The sequence below is a fragment of the Oncorhynchus masou genome, chromosome 32 (assembly GCF_036934945.1).
Source record: "Oncorhynchus masou masou isolate Uvic2021 chromosome 32, UVic_Omas_1.1, whole genome shotgun sequence".
NCBI classification, from domain to species: domain Eukaryota; kingdom Metazoa; phylum Chordata; class Actinopteri; order Salmoniformes; family Salmonidae; genus Oncorhynchus; species Oncorhynchus masou.
In genome coordinates this window covers 89,001,990-89,026,885 of record NC_088243.1, presented here as the reverse complement: position 1 = coordinate 89,026,885, position 24,896 = coordinate 89,001,990, and the positions used below count along the sequence as shown (strand labels likewise).

At 44.9% G+C, this 24,896-nt stretch overlaps 1 protein-coding gene across 1 annotated transcript in view; it reads right to left on the bottom strand.

Moving 5' to 3' along the window:
* Nucleotides 1-845: 845 nt before the first annotated feature.
* Nucleotides 846-24,896, bottom strand: part of LOC135526784 (synaptopodin-like) — a 51,845-nt gene continuing 27,794 nt past the window's right edge. Inside the window, exons 4-5 of the mRNA XM_064955441.1 lie at nt 10,981-13,256; nt 846-2,429 (exon numbers count right to left, since the gene is read on the bottom strand). Coding sequence (XP_064811513.1) covers nt 1,482-2,429; nt 10,981-13,256 — 3,224 coding nt within the window. The 3' untranslated portion in view covers nt 846-1,481. The remainder of the gene's footprint in view (nt 2,430-10,980; nt 13,257-24,896) is intronic.

Sequence of the window (24,896 nt, the reverse complement as noted above, 5' to 3'; positions counted from 1 at the left end):
TTTTCAACACCACAACAACGTTCCTTGATTCTTTGCATAGTAAAGTTCTGGAATGGTAGAGAATCCACATCGTAATCCAGAGCCGTATTTATAAAATGTCAATGTAAATGTATATGGCTCTGACTCTACCCATTCTATCTCTACGTGCTCATTCAGAGTTGGAAGAGTAATAGTCCGTTTTTGTTGTTGTTTTGTTTTCCTAATCTAATAACTATCAAGTCAACTTTCAAAGGGATTTGTTTGATGAAAGTCCAGTAAACTGTAATATTACCAAACTCCTACACCTGCCTCCCTGTAGACACGACGACTACGGTACTGCCTCCCTGTAGACACTACTACTACGGTACTGCCTCCCTGTAGACACGACGACTACAGAACTAAAACGGACCTCTCCGTACTCTGCATGCGTCCTAAATGGTGCTCTGTTTCCAAATGGCACCCTATTTAGTGCACTACTTTTGACCAGGGCCCCATAAGGCTCGGGTGTAAAATAGTGCACCGTAGAGAATAGGGTGCCATTTTAAAATGGCACCCTCTTTCTCTCCCCCCCAGTTTGACCTGTGTCAGACCTGCAAACATCACGTCAACCTATGGTTTAACTGCATTCTTTTCTATTCCAATGTATACCCAGCAACATTAAAACATATATATATATATACATACAAAACAACTGCAAAGGGCCTATCTACGACACCACATTATCAGTGTCTTACGTGGGGGATGAAAAGTTTAACACTGTTTTGAAAACACTGCATCATTCCAGATATTGTCTTTGGTATTTTTCTTCTAGCCTGTATACCTTTTTCTTCTTTTTTTTGGTACAAATTACAATAAACACAAAAAAATGTTTTAAGAGTAAACATAAGTAAGCTACTGTAATAATTTGATTATTCAAGGAACTCTTGTCAAAGTCAAAAGCTTGTTTTACATTTCAGCAATGCTTGATTACAACAACACATTTTGTTTTTCAATTACAAGGTCCATATCAAAAGTTGCAGACAAGTCTCTTTGGATTTTAGAATCCCTTTAATTTCCTTTTTTTTGTGTGTGTAATAAATGTATAACGTGTTTTATAAGATGTAAGAATGAGAGGAAGAGGCAACAGTGAATTGTCCCTTCAATCTCCTCTCAGAAATCCCACTGTTGAGCTAGCTCTGAGCTTGACGGTCCTGGACTCTTCTATAGCCAGCCAGCTAAATCAGTGGGTTTTAGTTGACAGTTTGCTTCTATGTCCCAGCTGCATTGTAAGGGCATCAGGTTCTTTACTGTGTGGTCAACATTATTGTCCCTTACTACAAAGCAACAAACACACAAGGTCAGTTCCTTTCAAAGTCCTTTCCATATCTCCCCTGTGAGGCAAGCACTGAGCTGGCCCTCCATCTTAGATGCTCCTATAGGTCAATGAAATTAAGAATTGTCCATTGTCTTTCTCTTATTTCACTTAATGGTCCTTTCTCCTGACCCTCTCTCCCCGGCTCCCCCTAGAGGTCGGTGCCAAAACTGCCCCTCTTCACCCTCAGGCTGCCGCCCCAGCCCCGGGGACAGGTGTTGTGGGTACGCTGCAGTCCTGGAGACCTCAGCCCAGAGTCCTCCGACTCCACCGAAGCATCCGAGTCAGTGAGGGACCTGGTGTTGTAGAGCCTTACTGGGGACCGGATCACCCCTGTAGGGGTGGGAGGAGGGCTGGCGAAAGGGGGAGACTGGCACCCCATGGCCCTGGACTGGTAGGGGCTGAAGGGGGGCTTGGAGCTGCTGCTACTGTGGTCGTAGCCCTGGTGGTGCTGGTGGGTGGTGTTGTCACCTAGTGGGGAGATTGGGAGATTGTGGCCGCTCAGAGCACCTGGGGACGGGCTGTTTTTACGTTTGGCGGCGTTGATGATGTTCTTGGCTAACAGGCGATGGTTTGCCTTGGAGTTGTTGGGGCTGACAATGGGAGACTGGCATCTGGAACCCCAGGGAGGGGATAGGGGTGAGGGGGAGAGAGGAGAGGTGATGGTGCCTTGGTGAGAGGGTCTGGAAGAGGAAGAGTTGGAGATGGTGGTGGAGGTGGAGAAAGGCTTGGTTGTCTGGTTGATGTTAGGGGATTGACAGCGGGACCCCCAGGGAGATACAGGCGATATAGGTAAGGTGGTAGTGGATGGTTTAGGCCTGGATAAAGAGGCTGTAGAGAAGGGTTTGGTGGTCTGGTTGACCACCGCGGGGGACTGGCACCTTGTCTCCCAGGGTGGGGAGACAGGGGAGGTGGGTGTGGTGGTGCCCTGGTGGTGGGGCCTGGATGCGGAGGAGGTGATGCTGGTCTGGGGGGTAGGGGACCGGAACCCACTGGGAGTGGGGGGTCCCTCTGGGCTGCTGAACCGACGGGTGAACTGGGGTGTTCTGGTGGGAGTGGGGGTGGTGTGGGTCGGGGTTGGAGGCGCCTCCTTCCTCGTCTGTGGAGAGAGTAAAGAGTATAAAGACATGTGAATGTACAGAGACATGAATGTGAGACACGTTGATTATGTTAAACTAGGTTAGAGAGACATGAATGTGAGACACCGTGATGATGTTAAACTAGGTTAGAGAGACATGAATGTGAGACACCATGATGATGCTAAACAAGGGTAGAGAGATGAATGTATGATAAGCTAAAGGCCTTCTATGCTCGCTTCGAGGCAAGCAACACTGAAGCATCTATGAGAGCACCAGCTGTTACGGATGACTGTGTGATCACGCTCTCCGTAGCCGATGTGAGTAAGAGCTTTAAATAAGTCAACATTCACAAGGCCGCAGGGCCAGATGGACTACCAGGACGTGTACTCCGAGCATGCGCTGACCAGCTGGCAAGTGTCTTCACTGACATTTTCATCTTCTCTTTGACAGAGTCGGTAATACCAACATGTTTCAAGCAGACCACCATAGTCCCTGTGCCCAAGAATACTTTTAAATGCTGTTCATGGCTCACATCAACACCATCATCCCAGACACACTGGACCCACTCCGATTTGAATACCGCCCCAACAGATCCACAGACGCAATCTCTCCACACTGCCCTTTCCCACTTGGAACGAAAGGAACAACCTATGTGAGAATGCTGTTCATTGACTACAGCTCAGTGTTCAACACCATAGTGCCCTCAAAGCTCATCACTAAGCTAAGGTCCCAGGGACTGAACACCTCCCTCTGCAACTCGATCCTGGACTTCCTGACGGGCCGGCCCCCAAGTGGTGAGTGCAGGCAACAACACATTCACCACACTGACCCTCAACCCAGGGGTCCCTCAGGGGTGCGTGCTTTGTCCCCTCCTGTACTCTCTGTTCACCCACAACTGTGCATGACTCCAACACCATAATTAAGTTTGCCGACAACACGATGTCAATGTTCCCTGACCAATTTTTTTTTCGGCACTGAGAAAATGTCCGGTCTGCTGAACGCAAACTTCAACGTTGTGAGAAGTCTGTGCAACTTCTGGTGTACTTTTATTGTAACCACTGAGGTTGTACCCACTTGAAGTTACAGTTATAACAGTGGCTATTTGGTCCTAATGTAGGCCTATTAGAATGGTCTACCATCAAAAACAAAGGTGAAAATGCATCCCATAATATTCTAACATGTAAAATAGCTGTTCTATCATTCAGCCTGTATTAGCAGCCAATGTGTGGTGTTCAATGTAAGCCTACATTCAGTGTTTTTCGTTGTTGTTGAGTTTTTGAAAAAAATATGCAGGGCTTGAAATTAACCTGTTTATCCACTTGTCCTTCAGACAAGGATGTGACCGAAAATGTGTTGTTAGATGCAAGAAACCACTATACAAAATAAAGTTAATTATTCTTCCCATACCATTATTACAGAGAAAACAAATGATGCCTCTGCCTAATGGCTACTGAGCTCATTCTGTCTCAAAATACAACACAGCCCTATTAAGACAGAAGAAATGCTCTTTACCTGAGTTTCTTTTCAAAGATGTCTAGAAATGTACATGTTTTGTGTTCTTGTTGGAAGCGACCACTCCTCCACTGCTGATTACAAACTATCTATAACTGAGCTAATAAGTCACTAAGTCGCAAAGGATATGAACTAAATGTTCACATGTGGCTACATGCAGCTCTCACTTTGATGAGTGTATCTACTCACAACAAATGCATCTACTCACAATCGCTCATGCTGTAAACACAGTCCAGTTTTATTAAGGGATGGCACAGATCCATATATGGCAATGGTCTATTTGCATATAGGGGTACTGCAGCTCTGATTGGTTATGCCACACAGGTCTGTCGAGTACGGGCTGAGTCATCCCTGTCAATATAATCCTGCTGCGGTGCAAAAAAAAGTATCTTGCTTATTTCATTTTGTTTCAGTATATTGCATTAAAAGTGACTAATATTGGCAATTCACCCAGTAGAGGAAAACATTGATAGTGTTAACTAATGGGGTAAACTAGAAAGTTTATTTTGCACAATGGTGGTAAACGATGATGAGACCAGCCAATAGGGAGGAGGTCAGAGACCTGGCAGTGTTGTGGCAGGACAACAACCTCTCCCTCAACGTCAGTAAGACAAAAGAGCTGATGGTGGACTACAGTAATCAGGGGGAGTCCCATTCACATCCATGTGACTGTAGTGGAGCGGGTCTAGAGCTTCACGTTCCTATGTGTCCACATCACTAAGGATCTATCAACGTCCAAACACACCAACACAGTTGTGAAGAGGGCACGACAACGCCTCTTCCCCCTCAGGAGTCTGAAAAGATTTGGCATGGGCCCTCAGATTCTCCCCAAAAAAATCTACAGCTGCACCATCGAGAACATCTAGACTGGCTGCATCACCGCTTGGTATGGCAACTGCTTGGCATGCGACCGCAAGGCACAACAGAGGGTAGAGCGTACGGCCCAGTACATCACTGGGGCTGAGTTCCCTGCCATCAAGGACCTCTATACCAGGCAGTGTCAGAGGAAGGTCCAAAAAACTGTAAAAGACTCCAGCCACCCAAGCCATACACTGTTCTCTCTGCTACCGCACGGCAAGCGGTACCAATGCACCAAGTCTGGAAACAACAGGACCCTGAATAGCTTCTACCCCCAAGCCAATCAGACTTCTAAACAAGACTGCTAAATAGTAAATAAAATGGCTACCTGTCCCAGACTACCTGCATTGGCCCATTTGCACCAACTCTTGTGCACTGACTCTATGCACACACACACTGGACTCTACCCACAGACTCACACATACTTACACCGACAACCCCAACGCACACACACACACACACACCACATGCGCCCACACACACACATAACATGCACACACATGCGTACTGACGCCACACACACACACACACACTCTTTCACACTCACCACACACGCTGCTGCTAGTCACTTTACCCGTACAAATATATACAGTACCTAGCTTCCTCAATTACCTCGTACCCCTGTCCATTTCTCGGTACTGGTACTTCCTGTATATAGCCATGTTATTTTCTACTCCCTGTATATAGCCATGTTATTTTCTACTCCCTGTATATAGCCATGTTATTTTCTACTCCCTGTATAAAGCCATGTTATTTTCTACTCCCTGTATATAGCCATGTTATTTTCTACTCCCTATATATAGCTGCGTTATTTTCTACTTCCTGTATATAGCTGTGTTATGTTCTACTCCCTGTATATAGCTGTGTTATTTTCTACTCCCTGTATATAGCCATGTTATTTTCTACTCCCTGTATATTGCCATGATATTTTCTACTTCCTGTATATAGCCATGTTATTTTCTACTTCCTGTATAAAGCCATGTTATTTTATACTTCCTGTATATAGCCATGTTATTTTCTACTCCCTGTATATAGCTGCGTTATTTTATACTTCCTGTATATAGCCATGTTATTTTCTACTTCCTGTATATAGCCATGGTATTTTCTACTTCCTGTATATAGCCATGCTATTTTCTACTCCCTGTATATAGCCATGTTATTTTCTACTCCCTGTATATAGCTGTGTTATTTTCTACTTCCTGTATATAGCCATGTTATTTTCTACTTCCTGTATATAGCCATGGTATTTTCTACTTCCTGTATATAGCCATGTTATTTTCTACTCCCTGTATATAGCCATGTTATTTTCTACTCCCTGTATATAGCCATGTTATTTTCTACTCCCTAAATAAAGCCATCTTATTTTCTACTTCCTGTATATAGCCATCTTATTTTCTACTTCATGTATATAGCTGTGTTATTTTCTACTCCCTGTATAAAGCCATGTTATTTTCTACTTCCTGTATATAGCCATGTTATTTTCTACTTCCTGTATATAGCCATGTTATTTTCCACTCCCTGTATATAGCTGTGTTATATTCTACTCCCTGTATATAGCCATGTTATTTTCTACTTCCTGTATATAGCTGTGTTATTTTCTACTTCCTGTATATAGCCATGTTATTTTCTACTACCTGTATATAGCCATGTTATTTTCTACTTCCTGTACATACCCATGGTATTTTCTACTTCCTGTATAAAGCCATGTTATTTTCTACTTCCTGTATATAGCCATGTTATTTTCTACTCCCTGTATAAAGCCATCTTATTTTCTACTTCCTGTATATAGCTGTGTTATTTTCTACTCCCTGTATATAGCCATGTTATTTTCTACTTCCTGTATATAGCCGTGTTATTTTCTACTTTCTGTATATAGCCATGTTATTTTCTACTCCCGGTATATAGCCATGTTATTTTCTACTCCCTATATATAGCAGTGTTATTTTCTACTTCCTGTATATAGCTGCGTTATTTTCTACTCCCTGTATATAGCCATGTTATTTTCTACTTCCTGTATATAGCCGTGTTATTTTCTACTTTCTGTATATAGCCAAATTTTTCTACTCCCTGTATATAGCCATGTTATTTTCTACTCCCTATATATAGCAGTGTTATTTTCTACTTCCTGTATATAGCCATGTTATTTTCTACTCCCTGTATATAGCCATGTTATTTTCTACTCCCTGTATATAGCCATGATATTTTCTACTTCCTGTATATAGCCATGTTATTTTCTACTTCCTGTATAAAGCCATGATATTTTATACTTCCTGTATATAGCCATGTTATTTTCTACTCCCTGTATATAGCCATGTTATTTTCTACTCCCTGTATATAGCCATGTTATTTTCTACTCCCTGTATATAGCCATGTTATTTTCTACTTCCTGTATAAAGCCATGTTATTGTCTACTCCCTATATATAGCAGTGTTATTTTCTACTTCCTGTATATAGCTGTGTTATTTTCTACTCCCTGTATATAGCTGTGTTATTTTCTACTCCCTGTATATAGCCATGTTATTTTCTACTCCCTGTATATAGCCATGATATTTTCTACTTCCTGTATATAGCCATGTTATTTTCTACTTCCTGTATAAAGCCATGTTATTTTATACTTCCTGTATATAGCCATGTTATTTTCTACTCCCTGTATATAGCCATGTTATTTTCTACTTCCTGTATAAAGCCATGTTATTGTCTACTCCCTGTATAAAGCCATGTTATTTTCTACTTCCTGTATATAGCCATCTTATTTTCTACTTCCTGTATATAGCTGTGTTATTTTCTACTCCCTGTATAAAGCCATGTTATTTTCTACTTCCTGTATATAGCCATGTTATTTTCTACGTCCTGTATAAAGCCATGTTATTGTCTACTCCCTGTATAAAGCCATGTTATTTTCTACTTCCTGTATATAGCCATCTTATTTTCTACTTCCTGTATATAGCTGTGTTATTTTCTACTCCCTGTATAAAGCCATGTTATTTTCTACTTCCTGTATATAGCCATGTTATTTTCTACTTCCTGTATATAGCCATGTTATTTTCTACTCCCTGTATATAGCTGTGTTATATTCTACTCCCTGTATATAGCCATGTTATTTTCTACTTCCTGTATATAGCTGTGTTATTTTCTACTTCCTGTATATAGCCATGTTATTTTCTACTACCTGTATATAGCCATGTTATTTTCTACTTCCTGTACATACCCATGGTATTTTCTACTTCCTGTATAAAGCCATGTTATTTTCTACTTCCTGTATATAGCCATGTTATTTTCTACTCCCTGTATAAAGCCATGTTATTTTCTACTTCCTGTATATAGCTGTGTTATTTTCTACTCCCTGTATATAGCCATGTTATTTTCTACTCCCTGTATATAGCTGTGTTATTTTCTACTCCCTGTATATAGCTATGTTATTTTTTATTTGTTATTCATTATGTCACTTTTCCTATTTTTACTTAATCTTATGTTTAACTCTGCATTGTTGGGAAGGGCCCGTCAGTAAGCATGGCACTGTTTGTCTGCATCTGTTGTCTATGAAGCATGTGACATATCTGTACCTACTTAGGGCCTAAGGGTAACCTGTACCTTGAGCCTGGAGCATTTTCATGCAAGACAAGAAAGGCCAATGGGTCATACCATTCTTTTGAAGGTAGGGGCCATGGGGTCATACTATTTGTCTGAATGCTTTTAACCCTTCGGGGCTTTTAGAAAGCTCAGACCCTTTCTTCACAAAAAAAAACAGGTTGTGGAATGCAGTGTGATCACTCATATTGTACAGGGTGTTTCCATTACCTTAAGATCTAATCTTTTAAAACTGTTACTTCTTTAAAAAAGACTGATTGTTGGTTTTGCTTTGATGTATTTATCTGGTGTTCGTCTTTAGGAATATGCATTTGTGTGGTGTCTATTGACTGCTTTCAAATGGTTTCCTGCAGAGATATACATGTGGTCGATGTCCTATATTCTTCAGTAAACTATGGCAATAGAAAATGATTTTGGTTCTGATTACAGGTACTATAAGGTAGATGAGTGGAAAACGTCAGGATAGAAGAAACAGACGACAGGCTAGGGTCAAAAAAAGACAAAACAAAGAAAGAAGTTTCCAGGAAAACAGAAAGGATCAAGGTTTAATCAGGAGAGAAAAAGAAACAGTCCAAAACAGAAAAAAAAGAGAAGTTTCTGGATACAGAATTGGAAAACAGAAATTGGGACATAAAAGAACAGAGAAACAGAACAACCAACATCCTTGTTGTCAGCAAGCTGGTTTAGTGATCAACACATCTGAAAACATCTTTTTTTATTCTATATTGTTGTTCTATGAATGGGAAATGAGTGCATCAGAGATAAGAGAAATGAGGAAGCTATACCTATTATTATTATTATAATTGTCCACTAGCTCCAAACACTTGTATGTTTTGAGGCTCCTCTATTTGGTTTTAGTAAACAACGTCGTAAATGTGAAAACAATCACGAGTTATATTTTCGTTCTATGTCGTTCTACGTATAAACCCTTCACCTGAAATTATTGCTCAGTCAAGTCGTAAAAACCATTTCAGATACGTTACGTCAAATGGCAGCAGTGCAGCGTGTAAATGACTGACAGCGATGGCCTCAGTCAGGGCTCACAGGAAGCTAATAGCGGTCTATCAGCAGTGCAGCGTGTAAATGACTGACAGCGATGGCCTCAGTCAGGGCTCACAGGAAGCTGATAGCGGTCTATCAGCAGTGCAGTGTGTAAATGACTGACAGCGATGGCCTCAGTCAGAGGCTCACAGGACGCTAATAGCGGTCTATCAGCAGTGCAGTGTGTAAATGACTGACAGCGATGGCCTCAGTCAGGGCTCACAGGATGCTAATAGCGGTCTATCAGCAGTGCAGTGTGTAAATGACTGACAGCGATGGCCTCAGTCAGAGGCTCACAGGACGCTAATAGCAGTCTATCAGCAGTGCAGTGTGTAAATGACTGACAGCGATGGCCCCAGAGTCAGAGGCTCACAGGATGCTAATAGCGGTCTATCAGCAGTGCAGTGTGTAAATGACTGACAGCGATGGCCCCAGAGTCAGAGGCTCACAGGACGCTAATAGCGGTCTATCAGCAGTGCAGTGTGTAAATGACTGACAGCGATGGCCCCAGAGTCAGAGGCTCACAGGACGCTAATAGCGGTCTATCAGCAGTGCAGTGTGTAAATGACTGACAGCGATGGCCTCAGTCAGGGCTCACAGGACGCTAATAGCGGTCTATCATTTGGTAGTTCTCGTCTAAGGGCTGAGAAACTGAGAATCAGAAGTCTAGGTCTGTGTCTCAAATTGCACCCTATTTCCTAGACAGTGCACTACTTTTGACCTGCGCCTTATGGGCCCTGGTCAAAAGTAGTGTACTATACAGGGAATAGGGTGCCATTTCAAACAGCAGTCAGTCTATATTAGAAACAGAGACATTAAAAGGGTGTTCCCTGCCTGATACTTTCATGTCTGTAAGCTTGTATTAAATTACAAATCATAGATCATAAAATAGACGCCAGAGCATCTGTTAAAGGGCTTTGTGTATCTTGTTTTCTTTTTTGGTCTCTGCTATTCTCTTCTTCTCTCTTCTCTGCTATTCTCTTCTCTCTCCATTCTCTGCTATTCTCTTCTCTCCCTTCTCTGCTATTCTCTCGCTCTCTCTCTCTCTCTCTCTCTTTCTTTCTCTTTCTCTTTGTAAGTCTTTCTGGAGACTTGAAGTGGAAAAACACTGGTAAAAGTGTGAACCCGATTTCTCACTCCAATGTTCTTTAGGAGCTGACAGAAGTACACTCAGTGGTTTTTATATACTGCACTATTTGACAAATATTCCCCTGTTAATCTGGCATAAAATAATGTTCCTTTTTTGGGATTTGATTTAAGCACTAATGAAGCAGCAAAACCATGAAATCAAGATTCCACAAGGAACTCAAACAAAATGTGTGGCTTTAAGTGTAGAGAAATAATCTATGTTGAGCTTTGTACTGTGAAATAACAACAGTGATGTCTAATCCTGTAGTATCTAGGTATCTAATAAATCGACTGTGTGTATCCGTTGTATCTGTTGTTTGCAATATAGTAAAACAAGGCTCTTTCTGTCTATCTGTTGTACTTTGGTCATGTTATCAAAGTTTAGAGTAGAAACAGAGTAAAAGCAGAGTAGATCTATTGGTAGAAGAAAGAAGGCCTCCACACCTGGGGTTCGATCCCTGCCCTCTTGGCAGAGAAGGTGGGTCTGGGTGCCTGGACGCTCGACCGAGGAGAGGCCACTCTGTCCGGAGAGAAGGCAGAGACAGGAGAGGTGATCCTGGTGTCCCTCAGCTGTGGAGTCCCCCCGTGTTGAGGAGGATAGTTATCCCCACCTCCAATTCCTCCTGATGGGGGTGACAAGGTAGGCCTGAAGCGGGGCAGGCTGTTGTAGTTGTGTGATGGAGGGTTGGAGGAGGGCAGGGAGGCCTGCCTGGAGTAGGCCTCAGATGAGACCAGGGGTTTAGGTGGTGGCGGGGCCCCCCGGGGCAGAGCGCTCAGCAGGGTGCTGGTAGAGTCCTGGACTGGGTTGAAGATGAACAGGGAGGAGTTGAGCTGGTAGGGCTTGTGCCTGGAGAGATCCATCTCTATCTTGGTGCAGCCGTTCTCCAAGGGTGGTTCCTCGGGGACTGGGGCCGGAGTTTGAGCCTGCTGGCTGGGCCTCCTGTTCGAGGGCTGAGGGGTCTGGAGGGTCCGGGTCAGCCTGGCGCTGAGGTCAGTGTTGTTAGCAATAGCTTTGACCCGGCCAGGCATATTAGATGGATAGACCCAAGATGGCGGCAGAGATGCTGTGGGAGACGGAGACCTCATCTGACCACCTCCACCACCGGAGACATTCTGGTTCTCCACTACGTACTTCTCCATCCTGGACTGGCGCTTAGCGAACAGCTCGGCCCCCTTCCCTGATGCGTTGGTCAGGATCTGCTCTGGCTGGTGCTGCCCCCTGGGTTCCCTGGTCCTGGAGCTCTTGAGACAGGAGGACCACTCCGGCACGTTGGCAGCATCCGCCTTCACCTCCTCCCTGGCTAGGAAGTTAGAGGCCTCGGCCCCCAGAGCCAGCAGCTCCTCCTCTGGGGCTGAGTCGGGAACGGAGCCGTGCTTCTTCCTATCGTCGTTCCCCTGGACCAGAGAGAGGAGTTCAGGGTTGGGTGCCATGACAGGCTTCTCCTTAAAGGTGAACATGGACTTCCTGGCTGTCGATGATCGTCTGATGGCCGCCGCCCCTTCCTCCAGGATTCCCGTTTTGATTGGCTGCTGCTGGTTCTGTTGGCCTATAGGCTGAGGGGTGAAGGGGACAAAGGTGTTGGGTCTCGGGGAACTTGGAGGAGGGATGTTGTGGGTGACAGGAGGGTTGGGGGGTAGATACTGGGACACTGGGGCAGCTGTAGGAGGAGGGTTGTACTGGGGGACGGGTGTAGACCTAGGGAACATGACGGTAGACATGGCGGGAGAACTGGAGAGAGACTGGGAGGGAGGAGGAGGATGGATGGGGAAGGCTGGGAGAGGAGGCATGGGGTATGAGGGAGGAGGGGGAGGAGGGGAGAAGGCTATGGGGCGAGTGGCAGTGAAAGGAGGGAGAGGGGGAGTGGAGTCTGAGGTAGCTGGTGGAAGAGTTGGGGTAGGATAAGAGGGAGCTGGAGGTATGTTGTTATCCATGACGGGACTCCTGGCCTTTGGGGACTTGGGTTGTACGGTGGGCGGGGAGAAGAAGGGTCTGGCTGTCCGGTTGACGATGGTGGGGGCCTGTCTGGACAGGGACATAGAAACTCGCCCGCCATTTTGGATCTCTCCAGCAGAGCCCTGGGTGCTGTGGAAGCCATTACGGGTCTCAGGGGGAGCTGTGGGGTATGTGTATGACCCCCTATTCATCCCCACTTCCTCTCTGACTGGACCGGTGTTGTTTTCATTTACTGACATAATCTCATCCTTCACTTCACCCTCAATATCCTCGTATATTTCCTCTCTTTCTCTCTCTCCACTCCTCTCTTCCTCCTCCCCTTGTCTCTCGTTCACCGGCTGGAAGTGTCTCTCCTGTGTCACTGTTTCCACTTCCTCGTAGATGTGCTCGTCACCTGGGTCCTTCATGACGTCACTTCCGGTGACCTCACTTCCAGAGGGTGGCGACCAGAGTGGTTGTTTTGTCCCGCTGCAGTTCAGTTGTCTGTCTGTCTCTGTCCCCTCACTAGGTCCCCCTCTCTCTTCTTCCCATGTCAGGTTGTTGTTCCTGGTATCTCCGTCTCTCTGCTCTCGCTCCTCTTCCCGTGTTCTTTCCCCGCAGCTCTCTAGCGTGAAGGCGTTGACTCTCTGCTGGCGGCGGTTGAAGAGCTGGACCCCGCGGGAGTTGGAGCAGCCAGACGGGACGGTCAACTGGGCCGCGATGATCTGTGACCTCACCCTCGCCTCCTTCAACTCCTTCTCTGATAGGCTGGCGCTACGTGTCAGGTCTGGGGGGGGGTAGAGGAAGGGAAAGTAAGAGAGGAGGAGGGGGAGGGAGGGATGCAGGAAGAGAGAGAGGAGAGAGAGAGAGAAGGAGTGACGGAGGACGGTGGGGAGAGAGAGAGAAGGAGTGATGGAGGACGGTGGGGAGAGAGAGAGAGAGAGAGAGAGAGAGAGAGAAGGAGTGATGGAGGACGGTGGGGGGAGAGAGAGAGAGAGAGAGAGAGAGAGAGAGAGAGAGAGAAGGAGTGATGGAGGACGGTGGGGAGAGAGAGAGAGAGAGAGAAGGAGTGATGGAGGACGGTGGGGAGAGAGAGAGAAGGAGTGATGGAGGACGGTGGGGAGAGAGAGAGAGAGAAGGAGTGATGAGGACGGTGGGGAGAGAGAGAGAGGAGTGATGGAGGACGGTGGGGAGAGAGAGAGAGGAGTGATGGAGGACGGTGGGGAGAGAGAGAGAGAGAGAGAGAGAGAGAGAGAAGGAGTGATGGAGGACGGTGGGGAGAGAGAGAGAAGGAGTGATGGAGGACAGTGGGGAGAGAGAGAGAGAGAGAGAGAGAGAGAAGGAGTGATGGAGGACGGTGGGGAGAGAGAGATAAATCAAGATTGTTATTTGATGACAGCAACAAAAGCTTGTACAAATTCATTGAACTCATAACCCCAGAACGGACTGGGGACGTGTGTTAGTTAGCGATCATCTTTTAGAGAAAACAAAAGAAACAATTTCAACACCTCCGTTGAAAGCGTTCCCTCAACAACAAGCTTGGTAAATGTTCAAACTAATGTGAACCAACGAGGACAAGGTATTAAGTCTGAGGAGACAGTGACATAAATTCACTTATTCCACATTTAGTTGTGTTACAGGCTGAATTCATAATGGATAACATTTTTTACATCTCACCTATCGACACATAAAACCCCATAATGACAAAGTGAAAACATTTTTGAGTCTTTTTCAAATTTACTGAAAAAATGAAATACAAAAAATATCTAATTTCATAAGTATTGACACTGCTGAGTCAATGCATGTTAGAATATTGTAATTCTCTAAGAGTTTTGCACACCTGGATTGTACAATATTTGCACATTATTATTTTCTAAATTCTTCAATCACTGTCAAGTTGGTTGTTGATCATTGCTAGACAACCATTTTCAAGTCGTGCCATCGATTTTCAAGACGATTTAAGTCAAAACAGTAACTAGGCCACTCGGGGACATTCGATGTCGTCTTGATAAGCAAATCCAGTGTATAATTGGCCTTGTGTTTAAGGTTAATGTCCCGCTGAAAGGTGAATTTGTCTCCCAGTGTTTGTTGGAAAGCCTCTAGGATATTGCAGCTGCTTAGCTCTATTCCGTTTTTTTTTTATATCCTAAAATAAACTCCCTAGTCCTTGCCAATGACAAGCATACCCATAACAAGATGCAGCCACCACCATGCTTGAAAATCTGAAGAGTGGTAATAACTTCACCATGCTCAAAGAAATACTTGTCCGCTTTTTTTTATCGTTAAAAAAACATTTTTTTTATCTACCAATAGGTGAGTTTCTTTGTGAGGCACTGTCCATGGTTTTGTGTTTGAAATTCACTGCTTGACTGAGGGCCTTAACAGATATGTGTGGGGTACAGAGATGAGGTAGTCATTCAAAAAGTACATTAAACACTATTATTGCACACAGTGCAACTCATTATGTGACTTGTTAAGCACTTTTTAATTTACTCCTGAACTTATTTAAGCTTACCATAACAAAGGGGTTGAATAGTTATTGATTTAAGAAATTTCAGCTTTTCATTTTTTAAATAATTTGTAGAAATTACAAAAAAACATAATTCCACTTTGACATTATGGGGTATTGTGTGTAGGCCAGTGACACAAAATCTCAATTTAATTCATTTTAAATTCAGGCTTTAGCACAACAACGTGGGAAAAAGTCAAGAGGTTAGAAAACATTCTGAATGCAGTGCAGCTGTGCTATTTAAAAGGGCAGTGTAGCTGTGCTATTTAAAATGGCAGTGTAGCTGTGCTATTTAAAAAGGCAGTGTAGCTGTACTATTTAAAAGGGCAGTGTAGCTGTGCTATTTAAAAAGGCAGTGTAGCTGTACTGTTTAAAAAGGCAGTGTAGCTGTACTGTTTAAAAATGCAGTGTAGCTGTACTATTTAAAATGGCAGTGTAGCTGTACTATTTAAAAAGGCATTGTAGCTGTACTATTTAAAAAGGCAGTGTAGCTGTACTATTTAAAAAGGCAGTGTAGCTGTACTATTTAAACAGACAGTGTAGCTGTACTGTTTAAAAAGGCAGTGTGGCTGTGCTATTTAAAAAGGCAGTGTAGCTGTACTATTTAAAAAGGCAGTGTAGCTGTACTATTTAAAAAGGCAGTGTAGCTGTACTATTTAAACAGACAGTGTAGCTGTACTATTTAAAAAGGCAGTGTAGCTGTACTATATAAAAAGGCAGTGTAGCTGTACTATTTAAAAAGGCAGTGTAGCTGTGCTATTTAAAAAGGCAGTGTAGCTGTCCTATTTAAAAATGCAGTGTAGCTGTACTATTTAAAAAGTTAGTGTAGCTGTACTATTTAAAAAGGCAGTGTAGCTGTACTATTTAAAAATGCAGTGTAGCTGTACTATTTAAACAGACAGTGTAGCTGTACTGTTTAAAAAGGCAGTGTAGCTGTGCTATTTAAAAAGGCAGTGTAGCTGTGCTATTTAAAAAGGCAGTGTAGCTGTACTATTTAAAAAGGCAGTGTAGCTGTGCTATTTAAAAAGGCAGTGTAGCTGTACTATTTAAAAAGGCAGTGTAGCTCTACTGTTTAAAAAGGCAGTGTTGCTGTACTATTTAAAAAGCCACATAATTGTTTCTGCTACATATGGTTATCATTACCTGGTGCTGTACTGTGTAATCCCTCCAACCAAATGTGGTAGTTAGTTAGTTAGTTAGTTAGTTAGTTAGTTAGTTAGTTAGTTAGTTAGTTAGTTCACGGACTGGTTTGGTGTTTCACTGTTCAGACTGGCCATGGTAAAACGTAGCTCTGACTAGACTGTGGACAAATGTTTAAACAAACACTTTCACAAAAGAGAACATCCTGCTCGACAAAAGTTGAACAAATACTACAGGTCTTAGGTTGAACCTTTTACTGCAGTGGGCTAAATCAGGGTCAAACGGAGGGTTTCTTGGTAGTCTTAAACCAATCTACTTTGAAACAAAAGTATTACACCTCACACACATGGTTATGGGCTTAAGAAAAGAAGACACCTGTACCGTGTCAGATAAAGAGATGAAATGTATCACATGTTGAGTTTGCATCCCAATATTACACTTTATATATGTCACAGAAGACTGAAATCAAACAAAACTGTTTGACGTAAAACGCTGGATTTTCTGAGTTATATATATAAACATTCCAAATATATAAACATTCCACCCATGAGGCCACAAGGTCATTTGATTTCAGGAAAGGGCTACAATCCCAGTGCAGTCAAAAAAAAAATGTGATTTTCATGTGTTTTAAATGTGTTTCCACACTTATAAAGATGGAATAATACTGTAAAATTATGATCATGTCCTTTTAGTGTAAAACTGACTGAAATGTCAGCCTGATTTGATGGGATGACACGTTGGGCTTTCCATGGTGACATCACCATGCTGTAAATTAGTTTATAGACCAATAAGAAAGAGTTTCAAACCTCTCTGCCAATAAAAGCTAGATTTTAAGTTTTACCCTCCCCACTCAGACCACTCCCAGCAAAATTGCTATTTGGCTAAGAAGCTATTTGTTGTTCCTTTTTGCCAATTCTTTTGAAAACAAACACATTAAGGTACTTCATTTTTCACTCAGATAAAAACGGCTGCATTGGATATTTAAGGTTCAGGTTTAGCATTTCATTTTTAGGAAAGCATTTCAGACAAATCAACTATTTTTCAGTAATATAATATGTTGACTATGATGACTTGGCACTGAGGCTCATTATTTAGACAATGTGATTAAAAAAAAATAAAAAATAAAAATAAAAAACAAACAGTGTTTCTGTTGAAAATGGATGCTTGGTTTTATTATCCGAGTTTAAGAGCTCCGTTCAGAGCAGGAGAAAGTTTTTCCTCTCTACCATCTGGTCTCTCACCAAGCATTCCTCAGCAGCCCAGAACATTCCCTCTCAGCGTTCCCAAATGGCACCCTATTCCCGACATAGTGCACTACTGTGGGATCAGAGCCCTATGGGGCACTGTGTAAGGAATAGGATAGGGGAATAGGGTTCTATTTGGGACTAAATCACTGCCTCAGTCAGTCTCTGAGTATCAGGCATGACTTTATAATGTCTTCAAGGCTGTAGATCAACCCTTTATTCATTGTAAACCTTTTCATCCACGCTCTATGTACCTCTCCAGTTCATCCACAGCTCTATGTACCTCTCCTTTTCATCCACGCTCTATGTACCTCTCCATTTCATCCACGCTCTATGTACCTCTCCAGTTCATCCACAGCTCTATGTACCTCTCCATTTCATCCACAGCTCTATGTACCTCTCCAGTTCATCCACAGCTCTATGTACCTCTCCATTTCATCCACAGCTCTATGTACCTCTCCAGTTCATCCACAGCTCTATGTACCTCTCTATTTCATCCACAGCTCTATGTACCTCTCCATTTCATCCACAGCTCTATGTACCTCTCCATTTCTTCCACAGCTCTATGTACCTCTCAATTTCATCCACAGGTCTATGTACCTCTCCAGTTCATCCACAGCTCTATGTACCTCTCCATTTCATCCACAGCTCTATGTACCTCTCCATTTCTTCCACAGCTCTATGTACCTCTCCATTTCATCCACAGCTCTATGTACCTCTCCATTCCATCCACAGCTCTATGTACCTCTCCATTTCATCCACAGCTCTATGTACCTCTCCATTTCTTCCACAGCTCTATGTACCTCTCCATTTCATCCACAGCTCTATGTACCTCTCCAGTTCATCCACAGCTCTATGTACCTCTCCATTTCATCCACAGCTCTATATACCTCTCCATTTCATCCACAGCTCTATGTACCTCTCCATTTCATCCACAGCTCTATGTACCTCTCCAGTTCATCCACAGCTCTATGTACCTCTCCATTTCATCCACAGGTCTATGTACCTCTCCAGTTCATCCACAGCTCTATGTACCTCTCCAGTTCATCCACAGCTCTATGTACCTCTCCATTTCATCCACAGGTCTATGTACCTCTCTATTTCACCCACAGCTCTATGTACCTCCATCCAGTACCTCTCTATTTCACCCACAGCTCTATGTACCTCTCTATTTCATTCACAGCTCTATGTACCTCTCCAGTTCATCCACAGCTCTATGTACCTCTCCATTTCATCCACAGCTCTATCTACCTCTCCATTTCATCCACAGCTCTATGTACCTCTCCAGTTCATCCACAGCTCTATGTACCTCTCCATTTCATCCACAGCTCTATGTACCTCTCAATTTCACCCACAGCTCTATGTACCTCTCTATTTCATCCACAGCTCTATGTTCCTCTCCATTTCATCCACAGCTCTATGTACCTCTCCATTTCATCCACAGCTCTATGTTCCCTACCGTTTCAGCCACCGGTCTATGTACCTCTCCATCACCAGTATCCTGGAGGATCGTTTGAAATGCCTTTGCACTGAGGATACTGCTCTAAAATATCCCTCCTCGAGTCTTTACATTCCCTGGAATGGGAGGAAATGTATATTGTTTGTGTGTGTTATTCTGATCAATCACTACGACAGACAATCACAAACAATCCTCACGGACTATTGTATTTCACGTTTATCTTCCCGGGTTACGCATACCATGACTATTCTGTTTTCTATTCCTGAGATCCTGGTTTTAGTAGGTGAGGTCTTCACCGTGGAGATCTCTAACTGTGTTTCTGACTGTGATTCACTGGAATTCAGATCCAGCTCTGCCTCTGTCCAGACACCATCACTATTAAAACAACACCCCTGACACAGCTGGCACCGCAGCAAACCTTCAACCTCTCTCCACATCACGGCCATCCAGACAGGCAAACCTTCAACCGCTCCACATTACGGTCATCCAGACAGGCAAACCTTCAACCTCTCCACATCACGGCCATCCAGACAGGCAAACCTTCAACCTCTCCACATCACGGCCATCCAGACAGGCAAACCTTCAACCTCTCTCCACATCACGGCCATCCAGACAGGCAAACCTTCAACCTCTCTCCACATCACGGCCATCCAGACAGGCAAACCTTCAACCTCTCTCCACATCCTGGCTATCCAGACAGGAAAACCTTCAACCTCTCCACATCACGGCCATCCAGACAGGCAAACCTTCAACCTCTCTCCACATCACAACTATCCAGACAGGCAAACCTTCAACCTCTCCACATTACGGTCATCCAGACAGGCAAACCTTCAACCTCTCTCCACATCACGGCCATCCAGACAGGCAAACCTTCAACCTCTCCACATCACGGCCATCCAGACAGGCAAACCTTCAACCTCTCCACATCACGGCCATCCAGACAGGCAAACCTTCAACCTCTCTCCACATCACGGCCATCCAGACAGGCAAACCTTCAACCTCTCTCCACATCACGACTATCCAGACGGGCAAACCTTCAACCTCTCTCCACATCACGACCATCCAGACAGGCAAACCTTCAACCTCTCCACATTACGGTCATCCAGACAGGCAAACCTTCAACCTCTCTCCACATCACAGCCATCCAGACAGGCAAACCTTCAACCTCTCCACATCACGGCCATCCAGACAGGCAAACCTTCAACCTCTCTCCACATCACAGCCATCCAGACAGGCAAACCTTCAACCTCTCCACATCACGGCCATCCAGACAGGCAAACCTTCAACCTCTCTCCACATCACGGCCATCCAGACAGGCAAACCTTCAACCTCTCTCCACATCACGACCACGACCATCCAGACAGCTACTGTACATCGACTGATGGGAACCACGGTGTCCTAGCCAATCACAACAACGACTAAAGCAGCCAACCAGCTGGCTCCAAACTCAGACTTGGGGGGCCGCATTCCACATGGCACCCTATCCCCTACCTGTAGTCCACTACTTTTGACCAGAACCTTATGGAAAAGTAGTGGACTATATAGGGAATAGGGCACCATTTGGGACACACTTAGCTTTCCCAGGGTGTTCATATTAAAGGCAGATCTTCCTGGCTCTGAGTGGGTCTTAGATTAAATAGCATGATGATCCCTCCAACTACAGTTTACAGCCAGTCGACCCGACCCGACCAGACCAGGAGGGGGGGGGGCAGAGAGAGATAGAGAGAGGGGGAAGGAGAGAGAGCGAGTTGACTATGTAGCGAATAGGGTGCCATTTGGAACTCATTACACCTATCAGGTGACGCATAGTTGCGCAAACACACAAACCATCAATCAAGAGCATTCTGATATGATAATGAAATATTGACGACCAAAATAGTTATTTTCTCCTGACGTTTGCCTTGTGCAATGGTAGGACACATTGAGTTATATGTGCGCAGTACAATTGAATAAATGGCATTTAATGACCGTTATTTGGTAAATGTATTAACCCAAAAGGGGCGGCAGGGTAGCCTAGTGGTTAGAGCTTTGGACTAGTAACTGAAATGTTGCTAGATCAAATCCCCGAGCTGACAAGGTACAAATCAGTCGTTCTGCCCCTGAACAAGGCAGTTAACACACTGTTCCTAGGCCGTCATTGTAAATAAGAACTTGTTCTTAACTGACTTACCTTGTTAAATAAAGGTTCAATAAAAATGCCAAAAAGTGACGAGTGCAAAGCAGAACTATGATGACAGTCAACCGTTTTTGTTTGTAGACTAAACTTCGGACAGAAATCACAGATGTCATATGGCCATGAAGTAGCGTGGATTCAATTTTCCACTACATTAAATTACCGCATCACATGCTGGAACATTCATCAAGTGTGAATTCAATCCCATTTACGAGAGAAAAAGTTACACTATGGAAAGTCCATAAAACATCCATAAACGTTATTTCACCGCACATACCTGGATAAATAAAGAAAAGGCACATTCTAAGTTACAAAACGATTCAACTTCTCTCTAGCTTTAAAAACCAAAGGAAAGCGTCAGAGTTTAGAGTGGAAATACATTTAGCGATACGTTTTCTGCTCTCCCGAGGAAGTTACAAAGTCACTTCACTACTCCCTTTTCAGTCTTTCCTTACCTTTTTAAAAGTCAGAGACCTCCGCTCTTTAGTTACCGTTCCACGAGCTTTTCCAATTGAACTGTATCTGCTTCCCCCACACCCCCTTTCTGCTGCTCTGCTCGACAGAGGATCGGATTTCGTTTTCGTTGCAAAAGCTGCTGGTCCCAACAGCGCGCACAGCACAGGCTCAATCCAGCGCGCACACACACACACGCACACACGCACACACACACACACACACACACACACACACACACACACACACACAAACTGACTTCACATTGACTGTGGCGCAGACAGAGCAGTTACAGAGGTTGAATAGTGCCATCATAGAGATGATAGTAGATGATTTTACATTTCCAAACGTAGACTGTATTTTAGATTGAATAAATATGACACTCAGAATACGAGTGAAACCAGAAAGATAAACACATAAACCCCCTTGATCACCAGTGAGGTGAGGACATCATATGGGGGATGTTACAAGCTGCCAAACTTTAGCCTAGCCTAGTGGTTAGAGCGTTGGACTCGTAACCGAAAGGTTTCAGGATCGAATCCCTGAGCTGACAAGGTAAAAAAAAATATGTCATTCTGCACCTGAACACGGCAGTTAACCCACTGTTACTAGGCCTTCATTGTAAATAAGAATTTGTTCTTAAAACTGACTTGCCTGTTAAATAAAGGTTAAATATTATAATAATGTTACATGCTACAAAAACATTGCTCTCAAAATCATTAATTAACCATGAAAACACGATTCGCTGCCGAACACTCTCATCCTGTAATGTCATCTGAATATATGGTCTGACACTCGATCAGCCTCAGCTGTTTCTCTTTGAGTTAGACCAGGAATCAGAGGATGGGTAGAGACCATGTTGAGTTAGACCAGGAACCAGAGGAGGGTAGAGACCATGTTGAGTTAGACCAGGAACCAGAGGTTAAAGACCATGTTGAGTTAGACCAGGAATCAGAGGGTAGAGACCATGTTGAGTTAGACCAGGTACCAGAGGATGGTAGAGACCATGTTGAGTTAGACCAGGAACCAGAGGTTAAAGACCATGTTGAGTTAGACCAGGAACCAGAGGTTAAAGACCATGTTGAGTTAGACCAGGAACCAGAGGTTAAAGACCATGTTGAGTTAGACCAGGAACCAGAGGTTAAAGACCATGTTGAGTTAGACCGGGAATCAGAGGTTAAAGACCATGTTGAGTTAGACCAGGAATCAGAGGTTAAAGACCATGTTGAGTTAGACCAGGAATCAGAGGGTAGAGACCATGTTGAGTTAGACCAGGAACCAGAGGTTAAAGACCATGTTGAGTTAGACCAGGAATCAGAGGGTAGAGACCATGTTGAGTTAGACCAGGAACTAGATGGTAGAGACCATGTTGAGTTAGACCGGGAATCAGAGGTTAAAGACCATGTTGAGTTAGACCAGGAATCAGAGGTTAAAGACCATGTTGAGTTAGACCAGGAACCAGAGGTTAAAGACCATGTTGAGTTAGACCAGGAATCAGAGGTTAAAGACCATGTTGAGTTAGACCAGGAACCAGAGGATGGTAGAGACCATGTTGAGTTAGACCAGGTGCCAGAGGAGGGTAGAGACCATGTTGAGTTAGACCAGGAACTAGATGGTAGAGACCATGTTGAGTTAGACCAGGAACCAGAGGATGGTAGAGACCATGTTGAGTTAGACCAGGAACTAGATGGTAGAGACCATGTTGAGTTAGAACAGGAACCAGAGGATGGTAGAGACCATGTTGAGTTAGACCAGGAACTAGATGGTAGAGACCATGTTGAGTTAGACCAGGAACCAGAGGATGGTAGAGACCATGTTGAGTTAGACCAGGTGCCAGAGGAGGGTAGAGACCATGTTGAGTTAGACCAGGTGCCAGAGGTTAAAGACCATGTTGAGTTAGACCAGGTGCCAGAGGTTAAAGACCATGTTGAGTTAGACCAGGTGCCAGAGGTTAAAGACCATGTTGAGTTAGACCAGGAACTAGAGGTTAAAGACCATGTTGAGTTAGACCAAGTACCAGAGGAGGGTTTAGACCAGGAACCAGAGGTTAAAGACCATGTTGAGTTATACCAGGAACTAGAGGAGGGTAGAGACCAGGAACCAGAGGTTAAAGACCATGCGTACAGCTGGTGGGTTGGACCATAGGAAGATCCTATAGGCCCTTTAGGAAAGTTTGGTTAGGCACCTGACCTTCTTTTCTCTGTGGAGAGAGAGAAGGGAGTGTCTTCCTGTCGACATACCCGCTCTCTCTCTCTCTTGTCGGGGCTAGGTGACTCAGACCTCTTCCTGCCTACCTCCCCGTCTGCCTCCCTGTCTGTCTGTCAGCCCTGTCCAGGCGGTCGCTCTCTGTCTGGCCTCTCCAGGCAGTCCCTCTCTGTCTGGCCTCTCCAGGCAGTCCCTCTCTGTCTGGCCTCTCCAGGCGTTCCCTCTCTGTCTGGCCTCTCCAGGCGTTCCCTCTCTGTCTGGCCTCTCCAGGCAGTCCCTCTCTGTCTGGCCTCTCCAGGCAGTCCCTCTCTGTCTGGCCTCTCCAGGCGTTCCCTCTCTGTCTGGCCTCTCCAGGCGTTCCCTCTCTGTCTCTCCTCTCCAGGCGGTCCCTCTCTGTCTGGCCTCTCCAGGCGGTCCCACTCTGTCTGGCCTCTCCAGGCGTTCACTCTCTTTCTGGCCTCTCCATGTGCTATCTCTCTGTCTCTCCTCTCCAGGTGGTCCCTCTCTGTCTGGCCTCTCCAGGCGTTCCCTCTCTGTCTGGCCTCTCCAGGCGTTCCCTCTCTGTCTGGCCTCTCCAGGCGTTCCCTCTCTGTCTGGCCTCTCCAGGCGTTCCCTCTCTGTCTGGCCTCTCCAGGTGGTCCCTCTCTGTCTGGCCTCTCCAGGCGTTCCCTCTCTGTCTGGCCTCTCCAGGCGTTCCCTCTCTGTCTCTCCTCTCCAGGTGGTCCCTCTCTGTCTGGCCTCTCCAGGCGTTCCCTCTCTGTCTGGCCTCTCCAGGCGTTCCCTCTCTGTCTGGCCTCTCCAGGCGTTCCCTCTCTGTCTCTCCTCTCCAGGTGGTCCCTCTCTGTCTGGCCTCTCCAGGCGTTCCCTCTCTGTCTGGCCTCTCCAGGCGTTCCCTCTCTGTCTGGCCTCTCCAGGCGGTCCCACTCTGTCTGGCCTCTCCAGGCGTTCCCTCTCTGTCTCTCCTCTCCAGGCGGTCCCTCTCTGTCTGGCCTCTCCAGGCGTTCCCTCTCTGTCTGGCCTCTCCAGGCGTTCACTCTCTTTCTGGCCTCTCCATGTGCTATCTCTCTGTCTCTCCTCTCCAGGTGGTCCCTCTCTGTCTGGCCTCTCCAGGTGGTCCCTCTCTGTCTGGCCTCTCCAGGCGTTCCCTCTCTGTCTGGCCTCTCCAGGCGTTCCCTCTCTGTCTGGCCTCTCCAGGCGTTCACTCTCTTTCTGGCCTCTCCATGTGCTATCTCTCTGTCTCTCCT